The following is a 12,791-nucleotide window of genomic DNA, read 5'->3' as shown; positions in this document are numbered from 1 at the left end:
TTAATTTCTCGAATAGTGTCCACTCGGATATTCCTCACAGGTCCAGAAAAAATGTTGATAAAGCAACGCGCGCCGTCCGCAGCGGCTATTCAGACAAAGAGATTCCGACGGGCGGGGTGGAGCACTCCTCACTCAAGGCCTGCCCACAGGCGAATGACGTCACCGACACTCGTGAAAAAACTCACGCATGTACACGAGGGTTCAAGCTTGTCTGACGTAAAAACATATGAATCAAATCCATTTATTTTTTGAAAAAAATAAAAAGGACCGCTTTTTTCATCACAGACCTCGTATACATATTAGGGGTGCTTAAAATATATTTAGGGGTGCTTGAGCACCCCTAAAAATAAGCTAACTCCGCCCCCGGTCTGAAAGCTCACATGAATAACCAATCAGATTTGCGGAAAAAATGTAACTGGATTAGAATATGATCATTTTTAAAGCGGAAAGAAATTAAGAAATGCATGAAACCAAAATTATTTGGGGTTCCCCAGGAGGAGCTGGGGGAGGTGTGTGTGGATCGGGAGGTCTGGGCGGCTTTGCTTGAGCTGCTGCCCCCGCGACCCGACTCCGGATAAAGCGAAAGAAAATGGATGGATGGATAATTTAAATTAAACACTTTTAATTAAACCCTTTTTAATTGAAATTTAATTTTTCATATTTTCACTTGCTACGGGGGGTTTGTTTTTATAAATGATACTACACGGTTTTATGTTTCAAATGTCAAACAAATGAAATCTACTCGAACTCCTGACTGTTACTTGTCCAACATGGCGGAGGAAAATACTGCGGGAATAAGCCCTTATCCGCTCTAGTCATGTCTGAACGAGAACCAATCCCAGACCTGTCACGTGAATGTTGCCCAATCAGCAGACCGTGTTGTCTGTTGCGCGGCGGTTTTCTCACCAATCTAATCTGTCCGTTTTTTTGGCGGCAGCGCAGGAAACATGGCGGAAAGTTTAAACGGTGAGTTTTGTCGGTTTTGAAAGATTAATCGTTAAATTGTGTTTGTTTAACGTCGTTTGTTGCTAGCGGCCTGAAATAACACGCACATTGTGCACGTGCAGTTTACGTCAGTGTTCGACAAGTAATCAAATCGTTAATTTGTGCGTTGTTTTTTTACGAGAAAAACTGCTCAAAAAGCAGATTAATGTTCGTGTCTCGTTTGGTTTTCTGATCTACTATAAAGTAAACTGTTTTTCCCCTCGTGTGAAGATTGAATTTGCTTAGTTCAGCTGGACGCAAACCGAGTTTGTGCGTTAAATCAAACACTGAAAAATACATTGAAGTGAAACCACTGATTCTGGTCCAGAAGACGATTTATTTTCCTAAACTCACATTATTTGTACGTGTGAATCGGAGGCATCGCGATGATGTCACGCGCCGGTGCAGGGGGGCAGAAAACGCTTATTCAGACACCGAGTGCGCGTAATATTTGGAGATGTCACCGTTCAAAACGTGCACTCGGTGATCCATCACACGCTGACAGATGAGCTCAGAGCCGTGCGTAAAAAAAACCAAAAACAATAAAACAAAACACACATCCAGATGGATGACAAACTGTTTTAAAGACTCACTTTACAAGCATCTAGTCTCAAGGATCGCATGTGGTTTGGCTCAGAATTGTATCCAGTACAAGATGGGATCACATGACTTCACCCTGTGTTCCAACACATCACTTTAAACCTATATTTTTCGTTTTCCGTTGGTTTCCACTGTACAGCTCCACATGTAGGCGATAAACTGAAGTTATTATGAGGGCTTCGAACAAACAACGATCTGATTTTCGGTTCATTCTTTTAAAATCACAGTTTAACATTCCTAAAGACGAGCATTTACGCAGAAGGCCAGCGCGCAAAAGAACTATTTTGCAGACAAACGGAAAAACACAAAGTGAAAAGTTGGACTCACCGGTGACAAAATGACTGTAAGCTGCGGAAGAAATGAAGCCAGCGAGACAAAGCTCAGAGGTGACTGTCCAGGAACCCGTGGTTCAGTTCGAACTGGTCTGCTGGAAGTGTGTGTGTGTGTGTGTGTGTGTGTGTGTGTGTGTGTGTGTGTGTGTGTGTGTGTGTGTGTGTGTGATATCAATCAATCAATCAACTTTTTTCTTGTATAGCGCCAAATCACAACAAACAGTTGCCCCAAGGCGCTCCACATACAATAATTATGAAACACAGTCTACGTCTAAAGCAACATAACCAAGGGATGGTCCAGGGTCACCCGATCCAGCCCCAACCACAAGCCTCAGCGAAAAGGAAAGTTTTAAGCCCAATCCCAAAAGCAGAGAGGGTATCCATCTCCCCGATTTTTTCAACCTTGCACTGAGTGCACAGTGCACACACTCAGAACTGCTGCATTTAATGACGCACAGACGCACACCGGACAGGCTGTGCGTGATTGTGGTTTTTGGACTGCATTTAAAAAGTCCCTCAACTTCAAGGCCCATCCTGCTGCTGCAATGGTCCCACAAAGATGGGACCAGACCGTAAAAAGAACAAAGACAGCATCAACATCTGCAGCCACGGCATTCCCTCACTTGATCACTGATAAAATAGTTATATGCTTCCAAAGACTTGAAAGCCTTAATGGTTGTCATCTTAAATTTAATTTCTCACAATATTGCTTTCGATCTTTGGGATCAAGAGTTGATAAGTAGTCTGAAGTCATCTTTCGGTGCCTTTTCTCAGCACATCTGCTTGGAATCTGGAGTTTTCTGCTTACCAGTCTGTGTGCATGTGCGGGAAGTCAGAAGTAAATGACAACAGCGTTCCCTTCTACACGATTTGTGTGTTGATTATTCTTTATGATTACAGGCCGTTCATTTGTACACGTGAATCGCGGGTTTATACTATTACAGACCATTTATTTGTACGTGTGAATCATGGCTTTATACGATTACAGGCCATGTATTTGCATGTGTGAATCATGGCTTTATACCATTACAGGCCATCTATTTGCACACATGAATCGCGGCTTTATATGATTGCAGGCCATTTATTTGTACGTGTGAATCGCTGCTTTATACGATTACAGGCCATTTATTTGCACATGTGAATCGCGGCTCTGTATGATTACAGGCCATTCATTTGTACGTGTGAATCGTGGCTTTATATGATTATAGGCCATGTATTTGCACATGTGAATCGCGGCTTTATATGATTGCTGGCCCTTTATTTGTATGTGTGAATTGTGGCTTTATATGATTACAGGCCCTTTATTTGTACGTGTGAATCGTGGCTTTATACGATTACAGGCCATTTATTTGCACGTGTGAATCGCGGCTTTATACGATTACAGGCCATTTATTTGCACGTGTGAATCGCGGCTTTATACGATTACAGGCCATTTATTTGTGTGCATGAGTTGCACACTTCTGCCATTCTGTCCTGGTGTTATCCCCATTGCTTTTTTTTTTTTTTTTGTCCTTGTTTTTCATATTTTGCTTGGCTGTTTGACCAGTCTTCTTGCCAGAATTAGAGTTCATTTAAACTGGTTTGTTTCCTGGCATGGACCCGGCTTTTAATTGTAGTCCACACATTTTCAATCAGATTGCGGTCGGACCTTTGGGATAGCCATTCCAGAAGCTTGATGTTAGCCTGCTGTTCTGATTTGTGTTTGGGATCATTGGCCTTTTAGCTCAATCAGTTCCCCTCCTGCCCATGTGAGGGCAGTGATGCCGTCTGTCCTTAACTATTGTTAGGTTCTTTGCAGTGAAGAAAAAGTATATCCAGATTATTGTGAACCAAGATCAATTTGAAGAACTGCCAGGTTGGGGAAAAATGTGGTGTTCAGCTGTCGACAGCAGCTTCAGATTGAGTGGTGATTGTTTGGATGTGGTCTCAGTTACCGGGAATTCTTTTTCTTCTGTTTTAGCAGTTGTGCAAACAGTTATGATATGCATTACTGCCACCATTTGGGGGGAAGTCCATGACAGACTGGAATATAAAACAAAACATTTTGGGTAATATGCTGCTATTAAGAGTGAGGGCTGGATGTTGGTGGATGTGACAACTGAGAGTGAGAGAAAGACAGGTTCATTCTTCACACGAAGCTCCTCCGACCAGACGGAATTGGGGATTGGCACATGATGATTGTGTCATATCGCTGTGAGATGGTATCTTTTAAGATCGGGATGAATATTGTCAACCAGGGTGGAGGAGGGTAACTCTGAAGTCAGGGGAGTAATTGCAAACAAAGCTTCGTATCTGTAAGTAGCTGGAAAAAATGGGACCTCTGCAAATTAAACACGTGTTAACTTGTCGAAGGAGGCAAACGTTCCCTCAGTGTAGAGATGCTTCACAGAGACGATGCCATGGTCTTTCCAAACTGCAAATGCGGCAACATCAACAGAGGAAGGGAGAAGGGGGTTGGAGCATATGGGTGATGAAAGGGGTGTGTCCTGGAAGCCAAAATAACGTCTGAATTTGGTCCAGAGAACAATGATATTAATGGAGTACGTTAAAGGTGAACACACCAAGGGTAAACACAGGGGGGAGAATGGAGATGAGGATTTACACGTTCCTCTCAATCTGCAGCCATGGAGGTTGACTCTTGGAGTAACACCAGTGTAATAAGCTACAAATGTTTGCAGCCCAATACAGGCATTGACATTAAGCTTTTTAGTGTACTTGTCCATAGGACAAGTAACCCTGGTAGTTTACTTGTCCTATAGGAAAAGCTGGTTGTCCGGATGACCCGTGAGTGAGATTCAAATTAAATATTTATCACATATACTTTGCTCTGACTTGTTACCTAATAAAAACCTGCCATACTTCTTTGGTTTGTAAGTACTTTAACTTTAATATTCCAACATAAGAATTGCAGCTGAAATAGAAAATCATTACATTTAAACATTTTCTGGGACTGAGATTCAGATTAAATATTATCACATCTACTTTGCTGTGACATATCACTTCATGAAAAAGTTAATACTGTCACTCTCCTGTGTGGGTAGTAAAATTCAATTTCCAAAAAATACATTTTCTTACATATTGCATGCATAGCCTCTCGCCTTTTAATCTGTTATCCAAGACATAGCTGATAATGTTTCTCTCCTACGATTGTTCATAATTGGGGAAAAAATTAAAATAATTGGTAAATGCCGATATGCATCTACTTCTCTCCTGTGTGTTTTCTGAATTCATCACTGTTCAGTGCATGATCATTTGCCAGTATGTATTTTATAAAGCAAATCAAATTCTTTTATTTCAACATTTAAAAAATGACTTACTGGTCCACAATTGAAGGAAAATCCTGACAGACACGGCAGTATATTGTGTTGTCCTCTTCCTTGTGCCCCAGCCACGGATAATCCTGTGTCCAGCTACTCACAAACGTCCTCTCTTTTCCTTTCTCTTCATACTTCTTCTTTGAAGCTTCTACACTTGCAGGGTTTGATGCTTTGTGTTTGACTGCCACTTTCCCTGGTATCTGGCCCGGTTTCGGAGGCTTTAGAAAAGACATTCTGTTCAATATATTCTTCAAAAGTCGTGTTAATCGATGCGATGTTCGTTATCTAATGTTTCCTGCCACAGCATCTCACAAGAAGATGCTACGAACGCACACTCCATACAGTGATCTCACACACACATTGATATCATGTTTTCCAATTGTCCGCTCCGTGGAAAGTGGCGGGGAAAAACCGAAGACGCTTTCTCGTGAGGTGCGAGACAAGACGTGATGTAAATAAGAAAAAACAAAAGCGACGGTCAGGTATTTTGGTTCCGAGCGATGAAAATAAAGAATTTGAACTTGTCCGGTCGGACAACGATTTAGATTATACTGCTTGTCCGATCACATTTTACACTTGTCCCGGACAATCGGACAAGCGTTAATGTCTGCCTGCAGTGGTATAAAAAGTTAGGCAGTGCAAGACAGCCTTGGTGTTTGGACTTTTGTAAAATGTTCCTAGGAGTTGTAGGGTTTTACTTATTCCATATGAAGTGGGAGATTGAGTTATACAGTGAGTGGGGGGAAAAATGTTTTGGCATATGAACAGGTAGGCACAGAAAAAAGATTTAAAAAACTTGGGGTGCACAGTTTATCTGGCCGCCAAATACTAAGTTTAACAGAGGATAGACTGTGGTTGCAGCATTGATGAGCATGAACTCACTCTTAAAAAAATTTAATTTATAATCAGAGATGTTCCCAAGAATTTTAACAGAGCTCGTACATGAAGAATAGAATAGAATAAATGTGACCAGATGACTTATTTTTGTGGCAGGGATGGCGGTGGGATTCGAACACCGGATTGCTCGCACTCGAGACCAAGAGTGTACCAGGTCAGCCAAAGAGGAATTCCCCGCTAGCCAAGCTAGCAGGAACGTCTTTTCAATCTGGACTTCAGCTTGCTACATAACACAAGAGGCCATCACCATAAAAAGACAATACGCTCATGGCCTCCTTTCGAGACACTCACCATTTGACTACACCAAAGGGCTATCTCCAGTGGCTCAAAGCAGGCAATGGGGAAAAGTGGGCGTTCCGAATGTCACTTTTCTGTCATTCGTGGCACATTCCTGACATTCTTAATGGGACTTAACGCATCTGAATAGGTCTCTTAGCAGTGTTTGTCTGTGTGAGATATTCGTGGAGCATGTTTTTGCTATCAAAAAAATCTTCCACGAATGTCACGCACCACCGTCATTTCCCCTCATGACGTGGAGTTCACAACTGAGTGTGTTGATACGTCTTGATTAATGGGTTGATCCTTAATAGAGCATGACAGCATTCGTGGTGGTTCCTGTGGCAGTTCATGGAGCCCAAACTGTCACACGTTAACCCCCAAACGTGAATCAGCTGCAAATCGTGACTTATTCGCAAACCGCTAATTGCAAAATGTGAATACTGAAACATATCTCCCAAAACTGATTGCAGGTCTCACAAAACGTGAATATCATTCAAATATATATATATACTCAACAAAATATAAACGCAACACTTTTGGTTTTGCTCCAATTTTGTATGATGAACTCAAAGATCTAAAACTTTTTCCACATACACAATATCACCATTTCCCTCAAATATTGTTCACAAACCAGTCTAAATCTGTGATAGTGAGCACTTCTCCTTTGCTGAAATAATCCATCCCACCTCACAGGTGTGCCATATCAAGATGCTGATTAGACACCATGATTAGTGCACAGGTGTGCCTTAGACTGCCCACAATAAAAGGCCACTCTGAAAGGTGCAGTTTTGTTTTATTGGGGGGGTATACCAGTCAGTATCTGGTGTGACCACCATTTGCCTCATGCAGTGCAACACATCTCCTTCGCATCATCCGTGAAGAGAACACCTCTCCAACGTGCCAAACGCCAGCGAATGTGAGCATTTGCCCACTCAAGTCGGTTACGACGAACTGGAGTCAGGTCGAGACCCCGATGAGGACAGTGAGCATGCAGATGAGCTTCCCTGAGACGGTTTCTGACAGTTTGTGCAGAAATTCTTTGGTTATGCAAACCGATGTTTCAGCAGCTGTCCGAGTGGCTGGTCTCAGACGATCTTGGAGGTGAACATGCTGGATGTGGAGGTCCTGGGCTGGTGTGGTTACACGTGGTCTGCAGTTGTGAGGCTGGTTGGATGTACTGCCAAATTCTCTGAAACGACTTTGGAGACGGCTTATGGTAGAGAAATGAACATTCATACACGAGCAACAGCTCTGGTTGACATTCCTGCTGTCAGCATGCCAATTGCACGCTCCCTCAAATCTTGCGACATCTGTGGCATTGTGCTGTGTGATAAAACTGCACCTTTCAGAGTGGCCTTTTATTGTGGGCAGTCTAAGGCACACCTGTGCACTAATCATGGTGTCTAATCAGAATCTTGGTATGGCACACCTGTGAGGTGGGATGGATTATCTCAGCAAAGGAGAAGTGCTCACTATCACAGATTTAGACTGGTTTGTGAACAATATTTGAGAGAAATGGTGATATTGTGTATGTGGAAAACGTTTTAGATCTTTGAGTCCATCTCATACAAAATGGGAGCAAAACCAAAAGTGTTGCATTTATATTTTTGTTGAGTATGTGTTTTCAGTTTAAGTAGTTGATGGATTTCAGTTTATGGCTCAATTACTGCAGGAAATCTTGATTGCAAACCCGATCTCCACAAAAATGATCTTTCTTTTTGTGTGTGTGTGTGTGTGTGTGTGTGTGGGGTGGGGGAGTTCGTCACTCCAATCTGAGGAGGTGATCCGAGCAGCTTGTGCTTCAGGAATCAAGCACCCAGTCCCGCTGCGGGCTTCCTTGAGCAGCCTGGTAGGAATGGGGTCTAATAAAATGTTTGATGGTTTGGATGAAGTAACTAATGAAATCTCAGACAAACAATCGGAGAGACAAGAGTCTAACCAATACCGGCATCACTGAAAGCAGCCAAAGATACGATACGTCTTTGGGATGGTTATGAGTAATTTTTTCTCTAATAGTTAAAATTTTGTTAGCAAAGAAAGTCATGAAGTCATTACTACTTAAAGTTAATGGAATACTCAGCTCAATAGAGCTCTGACTCTTTGTCACCTGGCTATAGTGCTGAAAAGAAACCTGGGGTTGTTCTTATTTTCTTCAATTAGTGATGAGTAGAAAGATGTCCTAGCTTTACGGAGGGCTTTTTTATAGAGCAACAGACTCTTTTCCAGGCTAAGTGAGATCTTCTAAATTAGTGAGCCATTTCCTCCCACTTACAGGTTATCTGCTTTAAGCTACGAGTTTGCGAGTTATACCACGGAGTCAGACACTTCTGATTTAAGCTCTCTTTTTCAGAGGAGCTACAGCATCCAAAGTTGTCTTCAATGAGATGTAAAACTATTGACGAGATACTCTATCTCCCTTACAGAGTTTAGGTAGCTCTGCACGTGTTGGTATATGGCATTAGAGAACATAAAGAAGGAATCATATCCTTAAACCTAGTTACAGCGCTTTCTGAAAGACTTCTAGTGTAATGAAACTTATTCCCTACTGCTGGTAGTCCATCAGAGTAATGTAAATGTTATTAAGAAATGATCAGACAGAAGTTTTCAGGGATACTGTTAAGTCTTCTATTTCCATACCATAAGTCAGAACAAGATCTAAGATATGATTACATGGTGGGTGGACTCATTTACTTTTTGAGCAAAGCCAAAGTCTAATAATAGATTAAATGCGTTTGAGGCTGTCATTCTCAGCATCTGTGTGGATGTTAAAATCGCCCCTATAATTATCTTATCTGAGCTAAGCACTAAGTCAGACAAAAGGTCTGAAAATTCACAGAGAAACTCACAGTAACGACCAGGTGGACGATAGATAATAACAAATAAACTGGTTTTTGGGACTTCCAATTTGGATGGACAAGACTAAGAGACAAGCTTTCAAATGAATTAAGCTCTGTCTGGGTTTTTTGATTAATTAATAAGCTGGAATGGAAGATTGCTGCCAATCCTCCGCCCGGCCCGTGCTACGCATTCTGACAGTTAGTGTGACTCGGGGTGTTGACTCTTTAAACTAACATATTCATCCTGCTGTAACCAGGTTTCTGTAAGGCAGAATAAATCAATATGTTGATCAATTATTATATCATTTACCAACAGGGACTTAGAAGAGAGAGACCTAATGTTTAATAGACCACATTTAACTGTTTTAGTCTGTGGTGCAGTTGAAGGTGCTATATTATTTTTTCTTTTGAATTTTTATGCTTAATAGATTTTTGCTGGTTATTGGTAGTCTGGAGCAGGCACCATCTCTACGGGGATGGATAATGAGGGGATGGCAGGGGAGAGAAATCCATATAGTTTTAGAAAAAATAAAAAGGACCTATACTTTATGGACAGACCTCATATACAATCAGCTAAACGTCTCAACTCTCAACAGGCCAGGTGGTCACTATTTTTTTTGGACAATTTAACTTTTCATTGACTTTTAGGCCAGGTACCAAGAACACCAAACCGGACGCTCTGCCAACAATTCACATCTGCAGATCCAGGACCTGCCTCTGAACCCATTCTCCCGAGCAGATGATTATAGGGGCACTTAGATGAGACATTGAAAGAGTCATCTAGGAAGCTCATCAGGCATCTCCGGACCCTGGAGTGGGTCCTACCGGACAGCTCTTTGTGCCAACTTCTACCAGATCTGCAGTTCTCCAGTTCATCCACCTCAAGATTCTCTTATCACCCAGGCATTCACAGGACTCTGCATCTGCTAGTCAGCATTTTGGGGCCCTCAGTCCAGGCATATGTGTCGACTACATCAAAGCCTGTTCCACCTGTGCCAGGAGTAAAGCATCACATCAGCATCCGTCTGGACACCTCCGGCCTTTGCCTACTCCTGGTCATCCTTGGCAGCACATCTGCCTTGATTTCGTCACAGGACTGCCACCTTCTCAAGGCATACGGTAATCCTCACCATCACTTTGTGGCCCTGCCCAAGATGCCATCTGCCCAGGAGACTGCTGATCTCCTAGTCCACCATGTTTTCCGGTTGCATGGCATCCCTATGGACATTGTGTCGAAACGAGGACCCCCAGTTCACATCTCAGGTATGGCAGACCTTCTGTTCTGCATTAGGGGCCTCAGTCAGTCTCTCGTCCAGCTAGCTTTGACCTTTGACATCCTCAGACCAATGGCCAGGTGGAACGGGCCAATCAAGAACTGGATACAGCTCTGTGCTGTGTTTCATCCTCAACCCCTCTTCCTGGAGTCAACACCTGTCATGGAGTGAATATGCCCACAACTCCCAGATGAGCACTGCCACTGGTATGTCTCCTTTGAATGTTCCCTGGGTTACCAACCGCCTCTGTTTCCAGACCAGGAAGTGGATCTTTTGGTTCCTTCTGTTCACAACCATCTGAATCATTGCGGACATGTGTCTCCAGATGAGAGATTGGACAGTTTGCCATGCAGACCGGCACCGGACACCGGCTCCCCGGTATCAATCAGGAAAGGAGGTGTGGCTCTCGACCCAGGATATCCCTCTACAAGTGGAAGCAAAGAACTGGCACTAAGGTATGTGGGCCGTATATTGTGGACAAAATCATTAATCCCGCTGCTGTCAAGCTCCATTTGCCCATAGCTCTCAACATCCATCTGTGTTCCATGTTTCTCAGATTAAACCCGTTCATACCAGCACGTTGTGCCCTCAGCCGATCCCCCTCCTCACGCCAGGGTTGTGGACAGACTTCCAGCTTGGAGTGTTAGCCGGATTTGGGATTGCCGCGCTAGGGCCAGGGGTTACAGTGTCTGGTGGACTAGGAAGGGTTTGGACCTGAGGAGCGCTCCTGGGTGTCATGGAGCCTGATCCTGGGCCCCTCCCTCATCCGGGACTTCTAGCAAGCCCATCCGGGCCGGACACATGACCTCAGTAATTAATGCAAGTCTTCAAGGTCTTCAAGGTGCATTTTAAAATATGCAAAGACCAACATTCATACAATACTTAACTCAATATGCCACCCAACCCAGTGTTGGAACAAGCTGCCAAATGTCCTCTACTTTCAAGAAGATCTTGACCATGCACTTCTTTTCTCACTCTACCTTCCTCTGTCATCTCAATTTTCACTTTCTTGTGCTGTATCTACTTCCATTATAGCACTTCGTTCATACATTAAACAGCCCATGACTCCACACTGAGTCCAGACCCACAGGGTGCGATTACATTTTGGTGGTATTAAGTGTTGCAGTTGTATCAAGTACAAAAATATTAATTGACTTGTGTAATTTAAGAAATTTACATGGTTCAGCACAAAAGCTTTGATCCTGAACATGCCTGTACTGTAAGTCATAGCCTTGACAAAAATAGTAGACAAAGTACTGTACCTTATTGTTGGAAGTGCAAGTGTGTCTGCCTGTTGAGTCAGATCTGCTGATAATTTATTCTGGGCGGAGCACAAAAAGACTGGCACAAAAATGTTGAACTCATGACGATGTTGCAATGTGATGAGAGTATGTTCTCAATTTCAGTTCAGTTTCAATTTATTTTCAGTTTATAGCGCCAAATCACAACAGAGTTGCCTCAAGGCACTTCACACAAGTAAGGTCTAACCTTACCAACCCCCAGAGCAACAGTGGTAAAGAAAAACCCCTCTGAGGAAGAACCTCAAGCAGACCAGACTCAAAGGGTAACCCTCTGCTTGGGCCATGATACTGACACAATTACAGAAACAATTCACAAAAGGAATATACAGGAACTGATGCTGGTGCACAGGACAGGTTTCAGAAACAGCCACCACACCCATCTCTGGATGGAGCTGCACCTCAGACGGAGAGAAAAACAGAATCAGGCATCAGAAAGACAAGAAACTGTATAATTTCTCAGCATTAAGCAACAAGAAGAAAAAAAATACTAAGGTGATCGCTGGCCACTACTTCACTAAAAGACCCAGAATTTAGATAAAGTTAGGCCACTGCATGCTCCGTTTCTTAATAAAATGAACTTAAGGGAAAATAAGTGTGTTTTAAGTCTGGACTTGAAAGTCTCTACAGAATCTGACTGTTTTATTGATGCCGGAGATCATTCCACAGAACAGGGGCATGACAAGCGAAAGCTCTGTGACCCGCAGACTTTTATTCACCCAAGTCCACACTAGCTTCTATCACACTGTCTGTGGAGTGACCAACGAGACGTGTTTGACTTCCACAGGGTGCCAGAAAGATATGTCACTCTTTGTGTTACACACAAAGAAAAAAAATTCCAAAGAGACATATGTTAACAAACAATGCTCGAAAAGGAGTAGGAGGAAGTATACACTTAAAAAAGGCTACCCCCATTTCACTATTTATATTAAAATATATGTCATCAATAAAAATGATCTAACGTTATGTTGTG

At 42.8% G+C, this 12,791-nt stretch overlaps 1 protein-coding gene across 1 annotated transcript in view; it reads left to right on the top strand.

The window, feature by feature from the left end:
- Nucleotides 1–928: 928 nt before the first annotated feature.
- Nucleotides 929–12,791, top strand: part of LOC117512869 (histone-lysine N-methyltransferase SUV39H1-like) — a 100,228-nt gene continuing 88,365 nt past the window's right edge. The window contains exon 1 of the mRNA XM_034173109.1: nt 929–966. Coding sequence (XP_034029000.1) covers nt 948–966 — 19 coding nt within the window. The 5' untranslated portion in view covers nt 929–947. The remainder of the gene's footprint in view (nt 967–12,791) is intronic.

Source organism: Thalassophryne amazonica, chromosome 6 (genome assembly GCF_902500255.1).
Source record: "Thalassophryne amazonica chromosome 6, fThaAma1.1, whole genome shotgun sequence".
Taxonomy (NCBI): Eukaryota; Metazoa; Chordata; class Actinopteri; order Batrachoidiformes; family Batrachoididae; genus Thalassophryne; species Thalassophryne amazonica.
Note: the sequence above shows the minus strand (reverse complement) of the source record. Positions and strands in the feature narration are given on the sequence as shown.